General features: G+C 41.7%; 2 protein-coding genes across 2 annotated transcripts; both read right to left on the reverse strand.

Moving 5' to 3' along the window:
* Window positions 1-545: 545 nt before the first annotated feature.
* Window positions 546-11,616, reverse strand: mdc1 (mediator of DNA damage checkpoint 1; the record flags this gene model as incomplete). The annotated part of the gene is made up of 12 exons (XM_079241054.1): window positions 546-1,555; window positions 1,669-1,779; window positions 2,274-2,399; window positions 2,532-2,714; window positions 3,733-3,870; window positions 4,380-6,398; window positions 6,525-7,639; window positions 8,824-8,883; window positions 9,283-10,457; window positions 10,609-10,687; window positions 10,790-11,377; window positions 11,481-11,616. The coding sequence occupies 12 exons, from the start codon at window positions 11,614-11,616 to the stop codon at window positions 1,352-1,354; spliced, it is 5,934 nt and encodes a 1,977-aa protein (XP_079097180.1). The 3' UTR covers window positions 546-1,351.
* A 1,963-nt stretch (window positions 11,617-13,579) lies between these two features.
* On the reverse strand, window positions 13,580-17,941 carry tubb5 (tubulin, beta 5). The gene is made up of 5 exons (XM_079240436.1): window positions 17,808-17,941; window positions 15,273-15,381; window positions 14,978-15,088; window positions 14,649-14,893; window positions 13,580-14,539 (listed from the first exon to the last, which is right to left on the reverse strand). Exons 1-5 carry the CDS (start codon window positions 17,862-17,864, stop codon window positions 13,727-13,729), a joined length of 1,335 nt encoding a protein of 444 aa, XP_079096562.1. The 5' UTR covers window positions 17,865-17,941; the 3' UTR covers window positions 13,580-13,726.
* Window positions 17,942-18,553: the final 612 nt, after the last annotated feature.

An 18,553-nucleotide genomic window follows, 5' to 3' on the forward strand; every position in this document is an offset into this window, starting at 1 on the left:
TTGTTTTTTTGGGGAGACTAAATGAAAGTTTTGGATTTTAAATGCCTTTTAATAAAAACTTTACATGAAGTGAAAGTTCCTCAAGTAAACAATAACTTGTTTTTCTTGGCAGCAGCCATTATGACCTCCATCCCTCATTGCGTAAAGGCAGGACTTAGTTTAAAGCTGATGAAACCCTTGAACTATGAGATCATGATAATTCTGCCATTTTGTTTTAAACATATAAACCTTCTCCCAACAACTCGCACATCTGGATCAAAAGTATAAAAAAAAACAGATTCCCCCAGAAGTTTCTTAGCTCTTCAATCCCATCAGAAACATTTATCTTTTCATTTCCAACATATTTAATTCTTTGGACCACCTCATGCTTTGATAACCTCTCTCCTACATAATATCTTTAAGTCGGGAATACAGCAGCCAAAGGCTAAGTTCATGTTGCATTATGAAGGTAAATGTACAGTCACGTCAGGCTGGCAGAAGACATTTAATGCTTTTGTAAACTGATACAAACTTGGTGTTGAGTCATGTGCCAGAGAACAGTCGACTATGCCTAAAAAATTCATACACAAATGACTCCATCATTAAAACACCATGTAGCAGAGACAGGTATGGTAGTTTAGGAAAGAAACGCAATATGACCACTTAATACTGGTTTTCTTGGAATTGAATACAAGAACAGACAGTATATAAATAAATAGAGTGTACAAACAGGATGAGACCATGATGTCAAGGCAGCAGTCAAATGCTAATGTTGTGTCCAAACTCTTCCTCACAATAATATGATTGAATGAAGGCTTAATGGAGTGGTGCTGCTTAATGGAGAGAGGAAGACACACCAGTGGTTTCATGATCATATCAGTATAAAAAGGTAGAATGCACTTTCCAGCTGGACAGGAAACAAGCTTGTTGCATTCACTGACCTCGATAGAAGATGGATTTTAAAAACAGACCCCATCAGCTCGACTATTCTACCACCCAAAACATGATCTGATCGACTCCCACGTATTACTTGTTACTTTCCCAGCTGGCATGTTGAGTTAAAGCACTTAGAGGACATGAAAAGCAGCGTAGACCCAAAACTCTTCTGTTCTGTAAACTCTCCATCAGTTTCTTGTAAAATCATACATGTAAAAAGAAATATGCCACATCTAAACAGCCTACATAGAAAAATGTGTTTTCATTGAACTGGAAAAAAACCCAAAAAAAACATCCCTTTTGCTGCATTCAGGTTAAATACATTCTCAAGTCATATACACAGATTCACTAGTGCTCCCACCGGTCGATAATTTCCTCTACAAAGGATGATGAACATCGTTATTGCAGATTTCGCAGTGACATGATTTTATAAGTACTACATCTTCCTCCTGCCTCTTCCTCTGCCTCCTGCAGGCTGCGGGTCAGTTACAGGAGGGGCGAGCGCATGAGTCTTAAAATCAAGTTTCTGCTGCAGGATTCCTGTGAGAATGAACTCAGCAGTGACGACGGGGAGAGACGCAGACACAGCGGGGCCACACAGCCGCCAGTCTTCCCCGCAGGAAATCACAACCGTCTGAGCCTGAGAGAGGGTCGGGTGACAGAAAACAACATTTAGGATGGACTGGTAGGACTGCAAGACAAACTGCAGTGTCGAACGGGAGACACGTGAAGAGCTTTAAGATCCACTGGCACCTTATGAGATGAGGGCATCTTTGGCAGAAAAGTTGCTCCGCTGGAGGAAATGATGTCTTTCATGTGAACTGGCTCCGGCTTTACTGACTTTGTGACATGGATCTCATATCCCTGATAGAAAGACAGAAGTAATGTGATACAGTACACAACACTGTAAACGAATGGGATTAGTCTTTATGCTCCTTCAGGCTCAGCAAGCCAGAACAAGAAAATCAATAAGAGACGCTTGGGACTGGAATTTGGTCAGGTGTGTGCCCCTAATTTTAGCTTTGCATCAGCACTGTATGTTGTGTGAAGCTATTCTTTTACAGCGCTGATGAAACAGTACAGCCCTGGAAATATAAGATGCAAAACATAACGTTATATAAACACTAAATGTCAAACTATTTGCCATAAGTCACGAAGCAAAGCCAAACTATCAGAACACCAGCTGAACTAAAAAGTCTTGCTTAGAGGCAAATGTTTCTGAATTCCCAGCATGACTTGCTTCCCCTCCCCGTGCCATCAGCAACATGAAACAGCACAATACACATAATACTGACAAACCATCAACCTCTAACTCTGAGACAAACATGAGGCTGGAAAGAAATGGGGTGAGTGAGTACCTGGAAGGGAGGCTGATGGCCGGCAGTCCTCAGAGACTCCTGCAGGCAGAAACTGAACTTCTTCTCCTGCTCTGGATCTCTCACAATGAAAGAATTAGGAGGAAGAAAACTCCCAGCTTTACCACTCTAAAACACACACATAAAATTAGTGTGTTTACGTTCTTCTCAACGCACCAGTTATGTGGATACGTTTGTGTGACCCCATCTGAGAGGACGAGTCTGGACCAAGTTTTCCCAACTGCTGCTATGGAAACTAACCTTTTCCAACCAGTCCGTGGTGACAACCGGGATACCTTTGGCCACTGCACACAGGAACTTGACTGTTCTTCGCACTTTATCAGTCACAAGACAGTTCATGTCTGACACACCTTTGGCCATGCTGCCTCCCAAACGTGCCAACACTCGCTCCCCCTCTTCATCCACCACCCCTGTGAAAAGCACCTGAGAAAACAACAGCCTCTGGTCACAAGCTTTCCAGAATATTTCTGGTGAAATGCAACGTAATTGATCACACATGGTGGATAACAAGCAAACTCAAATTTATAGGACATTTCTATAACTTCTGTCATGAACTTCTTGGTGAAATGAGAATAAATGATTTGACAAGAGATGACTGTCAGTGTGAAAATACTGACTCAACAGCTCGGACTTCAGATGTAGATGGGACACTTTGAAAGGAGGACTCTGCCCAATATTTTGATTAAATTATTATTATTTAAATAAAAAAAACCCAACACTTTCCCTTGGAAAAATAGAATGAAAGTACAGCTAAAGAAAAACTACTCCAGAGAAAACACACACAGAAAATGATAGTATTTCAGGAAAAGAAACAACAAAAGACTTGGAACACAATATGTTTGGAAAAATAAAGAAAAAAAAAATTTGTAACATGTTTTGTCTGTAAGAGACACAACAACAGGAGTAACAATAATAAAGTATTAACCCATAAAAGAGACGACAAGGCAGCCAGACTGGCAACAGTTGAATATATAATAGTCTATTTTTATTAGACAAAACCTAATCGACCTTGAAAAAGGAGGGATTTAAAGGTACCGAGAGACGTTGTGTGTATGAGTGTAGTGGGCAACATGTTCCATAAGGTGGGGGCACTAATGGTAAAAGTCTGATCTGCCTCTGCCACAAGCTGTGATCAGGGGAGAGCTAAATGGGCATTACCAGTGAGTCTCAGTGGTCAGGAGGGCACATACCAGGTCAGTAAATCTGAGATGTATTTTGAGGCAAGGCCGTTTGAGGCTTTGAAGGTGAGCAGCAAGACTTTGAATCAATATGAACTCTAACAGGAAGCCAGTAAAAGGAAGCAAGCAGAGGGGGGGGACTTTAAAGGGTCTTTCAATTGGACAAAAACATAATCTATAACATATAATAAGATTTATTCAAAGCTGCATAGACTTGTCCACAAAAAACTAGTCCTCAGTTATACATAGACACACATACAGACCTTGTAGGCCTGGCTTCCAGCTCGTAGTCGGCCACTTGCTGAGGGGGAAGCAGAGCTGGAGCGAGGAGTCTTTGCCATCGGAGAGGAGTCTGGACGTGCTTGTCGCTTTCGGTAAACACTGCCGGTCAGAGTCTGTGGCTGATAAACGGGAGCGCAAAAAGAACAGATAGGGGAGATGAGGAAAAAAAGATACAATATGGTGAATGCACTAAAAACAGACAAGGACAAAACACGAAACACAAAAAGTATGTTATTATTAGAAAATACTAGAAAGAGAGACAAGGTATGAAGGTGATAAAATGTCAGAGAGGGAAGAGGCTGGGTGACCGCTAAACCACTTAATTCATTAGTGTATTAAGATGATGTAGGGCAGTTCAGAGCACTCTTGATGAGAGAGTAGAGGAAGCAGAGACAGTCCATGATGTGGATGGTAGTGCATTATAATGATTGGAAAGGCTGACTCAGAATGTAAAGCACTACGGCCTCGGTGCGAGGTAAAAGCCCTCCTTTAAAAGAACAAGAATTCCTGGACACTGATTATAGTCGACTCAGCCTTCAGTCTCTTTATCTGTCAGCTTTAATGGGTTTCACATCTAACAACAAGTTTTTGACACTGTAAGTCTTCATATGTAAAGATATTAAGTCACCTCTGATGCCTCCACATTTGCATCCTGGTTTGAACAAGCTGTAGATGTTCCACTCTCTTTCTGGGATTCTTTCAGATTTTTCGGGGCCACAGAAGTCTGACCTCTGGCTCTCTTCTCAGCTGTCTCCACCTCCATGTTCTCCCCATGTCCCATCTCGTACTCAGGAAGAGATCCTTTAGCATGTTTCTTTGCAGGAATGGCGGATGCTCTAGCAGTTTTCTTTACTTGCAGACCAGCTCCATCAGGAGTCTCTTGCTTTGGTTCATCCCTCCCTCCTTCCTCTGTTGCTTCTGCTTTTTTAGCCCTCGCTTTCCCTTTGGGAACTTTTGCACTATTTGTTTCTTCATTTGCCTGCAGCTCACTCTTCCTTGCTTTTCTTTTGTTTCTAGCTCCATCATCATCACTGACTGTAGGAACGACTGGATCCTCCACGGTTTCATTTTTTCCTGCTCTTTGACTTCTACCCCTGACATTCCTCTTAGCTGGTGGTGATTTCTCATTTCCTACTCCTTCTTGATTTGACTGGCCCTCATCATTTAAAACTCCATGCTCTGATCCTGCTGTATTGGCTTGCTGCTGCCCCCTACTGGTCCCAGGTCGCCGACATTCTGCCTTCTCTGTATCATCCTCACGGAGAGCCTCGCTGGAGGGCTGCTCTGTCTTTCTGCCATTTCTGCCCCTCACCACAGACGTTTGATCACTTTCATTAATAGCAGTGGTATCTGGATAAGGCTCTGTTTTCCTCCCTCTTCCTCGCAGCCTGCCCCCTCTTCCTCTGTTTTGAGTGCTCACACTGCAGCTTGACACCTCTGAGCTGACAGAGTTGGAGGAGTTAGAAGAGAAAAGGAGTTCCTGAGGAGAGTTACCGTAGCTGTCCTGCCCCGTCTGGCCTGCAGCCATTGTCGTCCTTCGACGGCTGCTTCTGACAACAGCTGTTGTCTCGCTGCCCCTCTTTGCTCCTCTCCCTCTACCTTTTCCCTTGCTCTCCTTGACGTTGACACCTAAAGCAGACCTCTCTGAGCTGACAGAGTTGGATGAATTCGAGCGAGATCTGGTTCTCCTCGCTGGGAAGTCGTCGTTGGTTGAGGTCAAGTCTTGCTCAGGCTCATTTGTTTTCTGGGCAGCGACAGTTCTTCTTGATGCTCTTCGACCTCTTGCAGGAATTTTGGACTTCTCTCCTTTAGATTCTTTTCCTCTCTCCAGTTTGTCTCTTTCCTCCCTCTCCAGTCTTGTTTGGTGTTCTTTCGCCTCCGTTTCAGGTCTCTTATCTATTTCTAAGCTTTCTTTTTTCTTCTGTTCTTTTCTTTCCTTTTCTAATCTCTCTGTCTCGTCTCTTTCCAATGTTTTCTGTTCTTGCTTCTCTATTCTCTCTTGCTCAACTTGTATTGTCTTTGCATCTTCAGCCTGCAGCCTCTCTTGTTCTTCAGTCGCTCTACTTTCCTTCTCAGTTTCTTCTTGCTCTTGTCTGAGCTCCACAACTTTTTTCTCTTGTTTCAGTTTCCCTTCTTTCTGTTCATCCATTATGCTCTTCCTCTCATCCTCATCGTCCTGCCGCCTCGTGTTTCTTCTCCCTTTAGTCTGCTTCATGTCTTCCTCGGTGCTCCCATCATCCCACTTGGCTTTTCCGCTCCTTCCTCTGGTACTTGAAAGCGTTATATCCTCCCTTCTTGTCCGTCTCTTTGCAGCTACAGAACATTCTGGCACCTCTTCCTCTTCTCTTCTCACCTCTCTTGCAACACTGGTTTCAGTTGTTTTTCTTTGCAGGGAAGATTCAACTGTACACACTTCTGAAATGGTGACTGGTTGAGTCTCCTCTTCTTCGAGATGAAGCTGCTTTGCCTTTCTTTTTCGTGGGCTGCTGACTGAGTCATCATTACTTTCCTCAGCTTCGCCCGTCACTGCTGGCCGAGTTTGAACTACAGAGACTTCAGAACCGATGAGTGGCTGAGTCTGCTCTTCTTCGAGTTGCAGTGGTTTGGCTTTCCTTTTTTTCAGACATGGAGTCAAGTCATCTTCATCGCTTAGCTTGCCTTCACATGTACCTAAGGACCGACCTTCAACATCGGAGACTGAATTGGTGAGTGACTGTGTCTCGTCTTCAACTTGAAGTGGTTTTGCTTTTCTTTTCCGCGGGCATGGCTTCACCTCAGAATCATCATCCTCACATGAAGCCAGTGGTTGAGTTTCAGCAAGAGAAGGTCCAGGATTTTCGAGCTGCTGCGTCTGCTCTTCTTCAAAATGGAGCTGTTTTGCTTTTCTTTTTCTTGGAACTAGCACTGACGACTCTTCATCACTTTCTCCATCTTCACATAAAACCATGGGCTGAGTTGGCTCAACACTGATGTGGAGGGGCTGAGTTTCTGCCTGGGAACCAGTAAAAGGCTGTGTCTGTTCCTCAGCAAGTTGCTGCAGCTTTGTTCTTTTTTGTGGACCAGGAAACAAGTCTTCATCCTCACTTTCTTCTGTGTTACTTATGCACATAGGCTGAGTTTCAGCTATGGACTGAGCTTCAGAGAGGTGCCTCTCCTGAAGGTGAGCTACGTTCCCTTGTTCATCCCTCTCTTCTGTTTCATGTTGTGTTCCTGGCTTAACCTGCTGTGCAGAACAAACTGGACTGTTTGTTTCCAAACTCTCCTCTCCAACATGGGAAGGCACCAGTTGGGTCTCAGCCATGGCAAGTGTAGATGAGGTGAGAGAACCTAAGGACTGAGTCTCAGTCATAGCCGCATTTTGTTTCCTTTTTTCTTCTGAATCGTCCACTGAATTATTGTCGGTTTCTAAAATATAAGCCTGTGTTGCTTCCAAAGCCAAATCTACACAGCCATCTTTTCTAGATATTTCTGAATCTCCGACAGGCTCCTCATCCTCTCCATATGCCTGCGTGGCCTCCAAGTTTGAGTCATTCTCTGTAGAGGTTTTGTTCGCAGTTGAGATGGCTGCATAAGCCTGGGTGTCCTCCAGGTTCACTCCCCCTTCCAAAGAGACAAAAGCCTGGGTGTTTTCCATGGCCAGAGTTCCACTGTTACACTGCAGGTGACTGCTGTTAAACAATCCAAGGTGGAAAGAGTCTTCTCTGCAGGACTGCTCATTTGTTTTATCACCAGAGGACTCGAGTGCAGCAACTTTGGTTGGGTCCACGTCCATCTGGAAATGTTGAGATGGAAGAACAAAGGACTGTGTCTTGGCCACGAGTTCTTCATCCTCCTGGCTGTCTGAGCAGGAAGAAAATACTGCAGGTCTCACAGCAGAGGCTACAGTACCTACAGGGATAAAGACAAGAAACGAAAGGGTTCAGAGTTTTGTGTCAAAAACACAAATTTTAAAAAAAAGAAGATGGGATGTTGATTTAACAATGTGCAAGTCAATACTGAAATATCAATACCTCTGATAACTTTTTCATGTTCTACAATCAATTTTCATGTTAACACATCTATATGTTGGAATGTTTGGGAAAATGTGTAGTTCATCATGAAATGAACAGTAACTAATATTAGGATTTCATCTGAAACGTACCAAGACAGAGAGTGATTTTCATCTATCTACTAGGTTCAGGTTTTAGTATTGATGTTCAAACAAAAGAAGTTCCCCTTAGGCATCCTAGACTTGGGCACTCTGCTTTGTTATGTAAACTACTAAATATAGTTATAAAATAAGTAAATTCTACAATCCATCTCTACATGAGTTTAACTTGGGGTGATGTGTCCCTGAGATCAGCTCAAATCATTTCAGGAGGCCGAGAGTCAGTCGATAAAAATGCTTATAGAGGATGGGTTTCACTAAATCTTCAGTAAAACGGCCATTGTGTGGTTTTGAAAAATAAAAAATGCAGCTGAAAAATATTTAAGACACTAAATAGATAGATAGCAAAGCTATGCGATTATTGTGGCACTTATTTGTTAATGCATTTTACTGCTAATTGACGTCCTCACGAAGTATTCTGCAAAAAATATAACTATCAATTTTTCTTTGTGTAGCCCCATACGAAAGTGATTTTTCCAAATACATTAAGGTTTTCTACAGAGTATAGATATCATTGATGTTGGCTTGAATTTTACTTGGTACTAAATTTGGAAAGAAAATCAGTGGTATTGCTGATAGACACATCTTTACCACTATAATAAATCATTTCCTCTTCTCCCAACGATGTAAAGATTTGAAACTGAGGTAACTAATTTGATGTTTAAAAGTCATTTTCTCATATTCCCATTCTTATCTGATACGGGTTTCAGATGCCCAATAGTTCAGGGATGAGGAATATTTTTTTAAAAGGATTATAAGATTAACTTCAGGCAGGTGATTGAACACCTGTGCCACACTTCACTTCTCCAGATGCGTGCTGCTTTAGCTCCCATGAACTTCATGCATTAAATTCTCTTTCATAAAACGCACCTAGGTGTTTTGAAAACGTTGTAGAAACAGACTGTATTAAAAGTATTTTACTCACATCTAAATGCACCTGAAGAGGGGCTTGTGAAAGCCTGGGTCTCCATTTCTTCCACTCCTTCTGAAACACCCCAAGGTGAAATATAAAAGACTATTAAACATTGTTTTATTTTAAATTCTACAAGGTCTAGTGATTTATAAGCTGGAGAAAGGAGGTCATGAAATATTTTCAAACAGATAAACTGAAACACACAATACAATAATCACTTTACACTCAATATGAAATTCAAGCTGAAATGTGGATTCCTTGCATTAAGGTGAAGCAGCTCTTCCCATCGCTTCCAACAGCTTTTCATTGCTGAATGCATGTTATAAAGTATTTCCAAATATCATAATTTTACAACAATTTAAAGTTTTTATCTAAAAGAACCCCATGTTTGCTGTATTGCAGTAGAAAAAAATAACTGTCTGCAGCTTAAACACAGTCCATAATGCCTATGAAGATCTACTGACTTCTTACCTGACCCTAGTACAGGAGTGGAACAGTTCTGCTGAAGAGGAACCAGCAACTCCAGAGTATTTTCTCTATGCAGGTCCGGCATGCGGTCCACAGATGCTTTTCCAATATTTGAATCCTGGTCCTCAACATCAGTGTCACTGTCCATTCTTAGGTCAGCTGGATTTGCCCTTTTTCCAGCAGGGGGCACGCTGGATTCATCCTCATCTGTATCTGCATCAGAGTTGGACTTAACAGCATCTGATGTGGTGCCAGGAAGCACTGACAGGTTTGTGAGAGCAACAGGTATAGCCAGAGGAGAATCATCCTCCACATCTGTGTCACTGTCAGACAGAATATCCAAATCAGCACCTGCATTTGTGGTGACACATGATTTTGTGACAACAGTGGCTACTGAGGGTTCACCAATAGTAGGGACAGGGACAGCTTCATCATCTGTGTCACTGTCTACATGCAGAGTGTGAGGAGCAGTGGCAGCAGATTCTGGTGCAACAAGCTTTATATCAGATTTGATGGGGGCTTCATCTGATTTAGAGTCTTTGTTTACTTCTGCACAATTCCCCTCTGCTTCCTCATCAACATCGGTGTCACTGTCAAGATGAAAATCTCTTGGCAGCATTGATGAAGCAGAATTAGCAGCATGTTGACTCTGAAATGGTGTGGCTTGGGCAGCATCTGGCAAAGCAGTAACATCTTCATCTGCATCAGTGTCACTGTCCATGGTGATGTCTGTATGCTTAATATCTGAAGAAACATGACACGGCTTTGTGTCATTAGAGGAAGAAATACATTTGGTAACTTCTTCTGAGATGTCTTGGTCTTCATCGATATCTGTTTCACTGTCCATGTGAAACAGGACTGTGTTTAGAGGCTGAGCAGGCACCACTTTTTCCTCCTCGACCTCCACATCAGTGTCACTGTCCATGTTGAATGCAGGAATGTCTTTTCTGGACACTTCTGGTGTAGACATAAGTGATTCACCTTCTCGTGTGAGACTGATGCTGCTTTGAAGTTTCACATGTTGCTCACTTTCTTTAGAATTTGCCCTTCCTTGCGTTGCTCTTTCTTTCTCCTCTTCACCATTTCCAACAATGTCTTGGTTGAAACTGACATGCCTGGGTGACCCGGACACGTAATTCCTATTGGAAGAGGATGGTGCCATGGGACTTTCACTGTCACTGTAAAACAATGGAAAAGAGGTGAAAACCAAACAAAATGCTAAGAAATAGAACATTTGGTAAGTGAAACTGGAAATGAACCAGCAAATACTATTTTTCTTGTAGTATAAATATAACATTTTTTTTAAAAAGTGAAAAAACATATATATACCTTTCAGGAACCATTTTATATGCAGGACTTAAGAAGGTGGAGGAATTTGAACTGGATTTATGGGAGCCACAATCAGATACTGGAAACATAACCAAAAAAAAAGAAAAAACATGTAAATAGTGGTAAAAAAAAATTGAAAATCTAAAAAATGTCCATGTGTTTTAAAATCATCAACACATACCAATGGTCTTTTGCTTTTTGTCTCCTCTCCCCCATCTTTCACTGTCTGAATCAGAATCAGACTCTGGCACCAAGGTCCCCTGTGGCTGGTTTGGAGTTTGCTCAAAGGCCAGACAGCTTTCTCTGATGGGAGTATTCTTTAAAGACACCCCTGCCTTTGTACCACTGTTGACACATTTCTTGCTGCTTGTGTATGTGTCACCCCTTTTTTCTCCAAAAGCATCTGGCAACCTGGCTTTTGCCCCTGAATTTCTGCTCCCTGGAGTCCTCATGCCATGTTGAGAAGACACCGGGTCTGTAGAACAGCTGACATACTGGCATGGAATATCTGCCACCACCAAACTATCACCTTCACTGAGGGCATAACGTACATTAGGAGTCAGCTTTAAGCGGCCCTTACGGGTCCCATTCATACTCCCTAAATCCCAAACTAAAGCTTCCATGTCCACATCACTCGGGCAACCTCTTCGGCGGTAGACGGAGATGCAGATGGTTGCATGCTGCTTGGACACTGAAGGTGCAGGTAAGGGCAGGGTGCAGGTGCTTGGGTCTCGGCCTAGCACATTATCTCCCAAGTAGAGGGGGATCTCTGGGTGACAGAGTGCATGCATCAGTACATTCATGAAGTTCTTACAGAAGATGCAATAATTACAATATGATAGGTCTGATAGCAGAAGCTGTAAGCCACTTACCTGTTTCTGGGATGTGTGGATTTTTTAGGATACAGAGTTTAGCTAGTGGTGGCCTTCCTTTAGTTTGATTCTTTTCTTCATTTTTCTCCTCATCTGACTCTAAGATGGAGTCACTGATCACCTGTGTAGCATCCATTCCTACCAAGCAGTAAAGCTGAATTACTTTTAAACATAAAGACTAATACGTAGTTAATTAAACGAGAATATTAAGATCTATTTCCAACCAGCGATAGTCCCATATGCATAGCCTGACATGCCTGATACTGGACAACTGCATGCAGCTAACGTTAGCTTGCGTGGCTAATTATTTATCTTTAACTTGAAGTCTGCGTTCAACGTGCACAACGATTCAACCGATTTTCATTTAAATTCTTGCAAACATTTAGTTAAAATTACTAACCCAAGCAAGTTTAAGTAACGCTGATACAACTTTTATTAAACGTGTATGAACACTTGTTAAAATCAGAGCAATCCTACTTCCGGTCAACTTAAGTTAACTACTTCTCAAGTCCAATCTCAGCATCCATTTATACATCACTCATCATATAATCCAGTATAATTAATAAGATATGAGACACATATTTAAAAAAATGTTTTGCAACTACGTTAAACAATATCAAGTCTCACTGCAATTACCTTGAAAGTTGAAAAGGAAGTATGCCCGAGGAAGAGAAGGAGCTTGACTTATCAAATGTTCTCATATGCTGACTTAGAACATAGGTACGCTGTCAGTCAAACACCTTCATGAAATAGATCGGACACTGATACTGATCAGCACACTTGTCTTGCTCAGCAGACGTAAACAAAATTGTAATAAACACACACGTCCTGGTAGGATATAACCACGCCCGTTGGAGGCGTTAAAGCCTGATAGCATTGGTCAATAGAACTTTCACTCACAGTGAAGTCTGTTGTCATTGGATATTAACAAACAGTCCGTCTGTGAAACCGCTTCTGATTGGGCCAAAAAAAATCCACTCGCACGGTTTGTCCACATATTTATTTTCGCGCCCTTATAAAAAATAATAGACTAGACTAGTTACTAGGCTTTTAAACTCAACTCAGGGTTAGCTATATATGGAATATCAGTGATGCTTAGGATATAAAAGAATGATTATGCCTACGACAGTAATATTCTTGCATTTGTATGTGCAGCTAATTTGTGCCCATTTTTTTCATGCTGTTCCAGAAAAATAAATTTACATTTTAGAGAGTTAATATGGGAATAGAGCAAAGGTTACCATAAACGTTTGGAACCTTAACATGGCCTTTGCTTACTGATGCCTCTAGTTTACCTCAAGGCGCTCAGTTATTTCAGTTTTGTGTTCATGGATTTCATATCCTAAAAATATGCGTTTAATCAAATCACGAGAGAGACACCAGGCCCTTTGTTGATAAGCCATTAGTCCTGCTACAGTTTGTTACCTTAGACTTTATTACATGGCTCAGTATCTTTGCCACCTACAACAGTTCATATTGGATTCCCCAAAGTTACACTTCTGCACGTAGAAGTAGAGCCATCCAGCTTCAACTCAAAAGTTCTGTACACAAAATATGAGTTTAAAATGGATTAAGTCACGTTTTACTGGTGATAATGCCACTAAGAAAATTAGGGGGAAAAAAGAAGTCAAGCATGTAGCCCTTGAAAAGCTGTCTTAGTTTAAATGTAGAAACTGGCATTTCCCTCAGCCAACACATGCAACACTAAAATTGCAGTGCAAAGGTCATGATTAAAATAGTTTTATGCTTTCTTTCCAGTCATGCAGTTGTGGAGATGTGGCATGTCACATTAAATCACAACTGGTAATGCATCTTTAGCTGTTATGTTTTACAGTAAAGATGGCATCACTAAGTATACGGACAGTCTGCCAGCCACAAGAGCAGAGCTTGAACTTTAACTTCAGAAACCTCCACCATCGTCTCAGTCAGGCATTGTGTCTGACAAGTGTCATGACTACAGAGATAGCTGTATTGTTTCACATTTGACTCTTTGCAAGTGACCCTTTATTTAAAAAAAAAAAAAAAATCTGTGAAATTTTAGATGTTAACATCAATGGGTGCAATGCAAATTTCAACACAAATTAGGATTAAACAGGTTTTGACAACTATTTTTATTGAATGACAGGAGACAACTATTGTCGGCTAAATGATGACTCTAGCAATGCTCTTGATGCTTTCTTGGTTACTTGGTTTGTTCCATTGATAATTTGTGTTTTGGCATTGATTTGTTGACCTTCATTTGATCTTTAAGCATCCTCTTCAGCCTCCTCCTCAAATTCCCCCTCTTCCTCAGCAGTGGCATCTTGGTATTGCTGGTACTCAGATACCAGATCATTCATGTTGCTCTCAGCTTCAGTGAACTCCATCTCATCCATACCTTCACCTGTGTACCAATGCAAGAAGGCCTTACGCCGGAACATGGCTGTAAACTGCTCTGAGATGCGCTTAAACAGCTCCTGGATTGCTGTGCTGTTGCCGATGAATGTGACTGCCATCTTGAGGCCGCGGGGTGGAATATCACAGACGGCGGTCTTGACGTTGTTGGGGATCCATTCAACAAAGTAGCTGCTGTTCTTGTTCTGCACATTGAGCATCTGCTCGTCAACTTCCTTCATAGACATGCGGCCACGGAACACAGCGGCGACCGTCAGATAGCGGCCGTGACGGGGGTCGCAGGCAGCCATCATATTCTTGGCATCGAACACCTGTTGAGTGAGCTCCGGGACTGTGAGGGCACGGTACTGCTGGCTGCCCCTGCTGGTCAGGGGAGCAAAGCCAGGCATGAAGAAGTGCAAACGTGGGAAAGGCACCATGTTGACGGCCAGTTTGCGGAGATCAGCGTTGAGCTGACCAGGGAATCGCAGGCAGGTGGTGACACCGCTCATGGTGGCAGACACAAGGTGGTTGAGGTCCCCATAAGTGGGAGTGGTGAGTTTCAGAGTGCGGAAGCAAATGTCGTACAGAGCTTCGTTGTCAATGCAGTAAGTTTCATCTGTGTTCTCCACAAGTTGGTGGACTGACAGGGTGGCATTGTACGGCTCTACCACTGTATCAGACACCTGTGAACACACAACTTTAGTTCAATCTCATGATCTTAAAGAACCTACGGCAAAAAAACAACTAAAAATAAAAATAGATAAACCACATGGTCTCACAAGGATAAATTACCTTGGGGGAAGGCACCACACTGAAGGTGTTCATGATACGGTCAGGGTACTCCTCACGGATCTTGCTGATGAGGAGGGTTCCCATACCAGATCCAGTTCCACCACCGAGAGAGTGGGTGAGCTGGAAGCCCTGCAGGCAGTCGCAGCTTTCAGATTCCTTACGAACCACATCCAGGACTGAGTCTACCAACTCAGCCCCCTCTGTGTAGTGGCCTTTGGCCCAGTTGTTCCCTGCACCGCTCTGACCTGTGAGAATAACACCGATGTGAGACATTTTTCCTACTCTTTATAAAAGCTTTAAATCATAAACTGAATCTGTATCATACCTACCAAACACAAAGTTATCAGGTCTGAAGATTTGCCCAAAGGGTCCAGACCTTACAGAGTCCATAGTACCAGGCTCCAAATCCACAAGAATGGCTCGGGGCACATATTTACCTCCTCCATGAGAAAGAACAAGGGAAAAAGGAAAAAGAATACCAGCTCAGTAATGCACAGAAACACGCTAAAATGCATGAAAGTAAACAAGGTCTCATTTCTAATGTTCCACATGAGAATTAAAATACACAGCTGAAAAATTTGTGTAAACAAAAACATATTATAAACTAGCTTTTAGACAGCTAACCTGTGGCCTCGTTATAGTAGACACTGATCCTGTCCAGCTGCAGGTCACTGTCTCCATGGTAAGTCCCAGTTGGATCAATACCGTGCTCATCACTGATCACTTCCCAGAACTGCAGACACAAAATGGAAGAAATCACATGACAGTTTCTCAGTGAAGAGGCGCATCCACCCTTAAGCCATGCAGTTTGTGGAACTGGGGGGGATTTAAAATTAGAAAAACAGCAGCAGGTATGCATTTTTTTTTAAAGTCCTGGAGTATAATGCAGGATTTTTTCCACTTTTCAGCAAGCCATGGCTTAACTCATTTCCTGCAACACAGATGTGAATATTTCCATAATCGCCAGCTGATGACTTTGCAGAAAGTGGTTCTTTTATATGTAAAATGCATGAAGTAGCACAAAAGGGCTTCAGATCACTCCCCAGGCCAAAATAAAAAATAAATTTCATTTGCAGGCAGTCATACACTGAAGACACTGAGGGTATTCTAATCTATATTCAAGTCTTGGTTTACTTTGATAAAAAAAAATTAAATAAATAAAAAAGACCTTTAGGGTGAACACATCAAAATCAACCACCTCCCTTTAAAATGACAATGCATAATCGCATCCCAATATTTTCCTGTATATTCAAAAACAGACATTTCTTTGTTGTGCAGCCTTAGAGTTTCTCTTTTTGGCAAACAGCAGCAGTGGAGGGGATTTACAATAATCTGGATAAGCTGGCTTTTTGCAGACAAATACTTAAGAGGTTGGGAGTGAACTGGGAATCATGACAGTTAAATCAGAGCATGTCAAACAAAAATGACCAAGTGACCTTAATATGAGGGAGAGCACAGCTCAGCAGCACAAAAGATGCAAAGAGGCAATCAGGAAGAATAGGAAGTTGATGGACAGTTGACAGTGATGCCATATCAGTAAGGACTGAACAAAAATCACAGTGAAAGAATGAGGACAATAAGTAGGAAAGCAATGCCACTCCCTGACCCAATTCACTACAGTGCAGCTGTTCAGCATTTCTGTCAATCATATCCACTGGACATCTGAGGTAATGAGTCCTGAGGGAATGAGGCAAATGGGAATTCTCTATAACAGTTATACAAAAGAAACATTTAGATATAAAGAATATAATTTTACAGTACTAACCACAATTATGCATGGCATTTACTGAAATAGTTTGTACCATTAAAAAAAATAAAATAAATAGGGATGTTGTGTATTTGCTACAATTACCTACCAAGACATAACCACCTATCTCAGATTAAGTCAATTGAGAACCCAGTGACTTCACCCACTGTGCATCAGCTGTTTCCTCCATTCCTCCCCCACCCTACTCCTAATTTGGTTAGGGGTAGTGTGGAAAAGACACTGATTACAAAGAACCAGCTTTCCATGACATAAGCATCTCCACTAGTAAAGCATCAAGACAATAATGATGCATTCTCTGAACTCTATTGTTTGTGTGGTTGTAAGCTTTTACAGCTACAGTATGTGGTTCAGAAGTCCTATTTAAATCAGCTATGTCAAGCAAATTACTTGTAAAATAATCAAAGAGGGGAGCAAAAAAAAAAAAAAAGACCATGGACACCTATTGTTTCAGACTGCAGTGTTGGTGTAAGACTGGGTGGGTAGTGTATTGATTCACTGGAGGACCTGCTGAGACTATGCAGACCCAGTTTCCTCCTTTCATAGCAAGTGTCAAATTATGTAGAAATAATAATAATAATAATAATAATAATAATAATAGTAATAATAATAAATTAAAATAGTGAATTAGTGAATTCTAAACAGTAAAAATCAGGAAATTTATTTATTTTTTTTGTAAAGAGCAATCACTTTTTCTTTTACCAGTCATTCATGCCACACCCTTACAGGGCCCCCTCTACTTTCAACAGCAGAGTGCAGTCTGCCTCTACATCAAGCAGAATTTAGATCTAATCGATATGGGTTATTGATCTCTTGGACAACTGAGGGAAGAAAAAGAAAAAAAAAGATGACCAGGCCTCTCATCCAAGCTCCCACTCATTGTCTGCAAAACCAGTCATATCTGCCTGTGCAAGACAAAGACAGACTCAGGGGCTCTGACAAGTGAAGAATATACAGAGTTTCCCCCCCTGCACCCTTTTCTCCCAGGTTTCCCCCCACCCAGACGATGTCTTGAGGTCAGCTGAATCCAAAGTGTTGGGACGCAGACACGCCCGGTGTTGTGAGAATAAAACCCTTCCAGACACAAGGGCCCCGTTATATCGTAATTTCAATGCACAGTCCGCTGCTCCACACCCACCCACCAGTTACCGCAGTGCACAAGATTCAATTAAAAAGCACAAAGACAAGAATATACCTGTTCATGATGTACAGTTTGTGTTGGGAAACACTATGTAAAGTGTATTAACGCATTTATTAAGTATGAAATTTACCAGTAATGTAAATACTTCAAATACACAAATAAGGCTTGCGAAAACTTCAGTGAGATTAGGAAAGAGGGTTTATATGTATCCGAAGACATTATAAAATAAATTCCAAGTGCTTTTAAATCTTACCTTGGCACCAATCTGGTTACCGCACTGACCGGCCTGGATGTGCACAATTTCCCTCATTTTGAATGCTGAAGTTTTAATACGAAGAGTGAAAAGAAGTAACTGGATAAGCACAAGGAGACGACTGGAACCGTGCAGGACTGTGCCGGACAATGGATTTATATCACTGGAGCCTTTCCAATGGGTTGGAGCCAGGGGGCGTGGTTACACCCAGACACAGCTGATGCAGGATGTGATTGGCTGAGAAGACAGACAGGGCGGGGCAACACAGCTGCAGATCTGGGAGTGGAAATTAAGAAGAAAGATTGCCCAGAATTTTACCAGCTGGTGTCCAGAAATACCCAGTAGGATGTATTACAGCTGTTTTGGCTTCAGCTATGACTAATCATTACTATTTCTTCTCCTGTAGCGGAAACAGATGGCTGGAATTTTGATATAAAGGTGAAACAAAATGGGGCCAGTAAGCCTCAAATCCCCTCTCACCCCCACCCCTAATTCCTCTCACAATTTGTTGAAGGAAAACAATTTTATGAGGAAGTCCATTGGAAATCTGGTTTTGTAAATCAAATGACTGCCTCATGTGCAAGCAGACCAGCCAGTTACTTTGACTTCATTTCGGCCATTTGCTTCGGTATTCCTTTTGAAAAAATAACGCTAGAAAATATAATGGAAGCAGTTGAATTAGGCTTAGGATATATATATATATATATATATATATATATATATATATATATATATATATATATATA

This window comes from Telmatherina bonti (genome assembly GCF_933228915.1).
Source record: "Telmatherina bonti genome assembly, chromosome: 5".
NCBI classification, from domain to species: Eukaryota; Metazoa; Chordata; class Actinopteri; order Atheriniformes; family Telmatherinidae; genus Telmatherina; species Telmatherina bonti.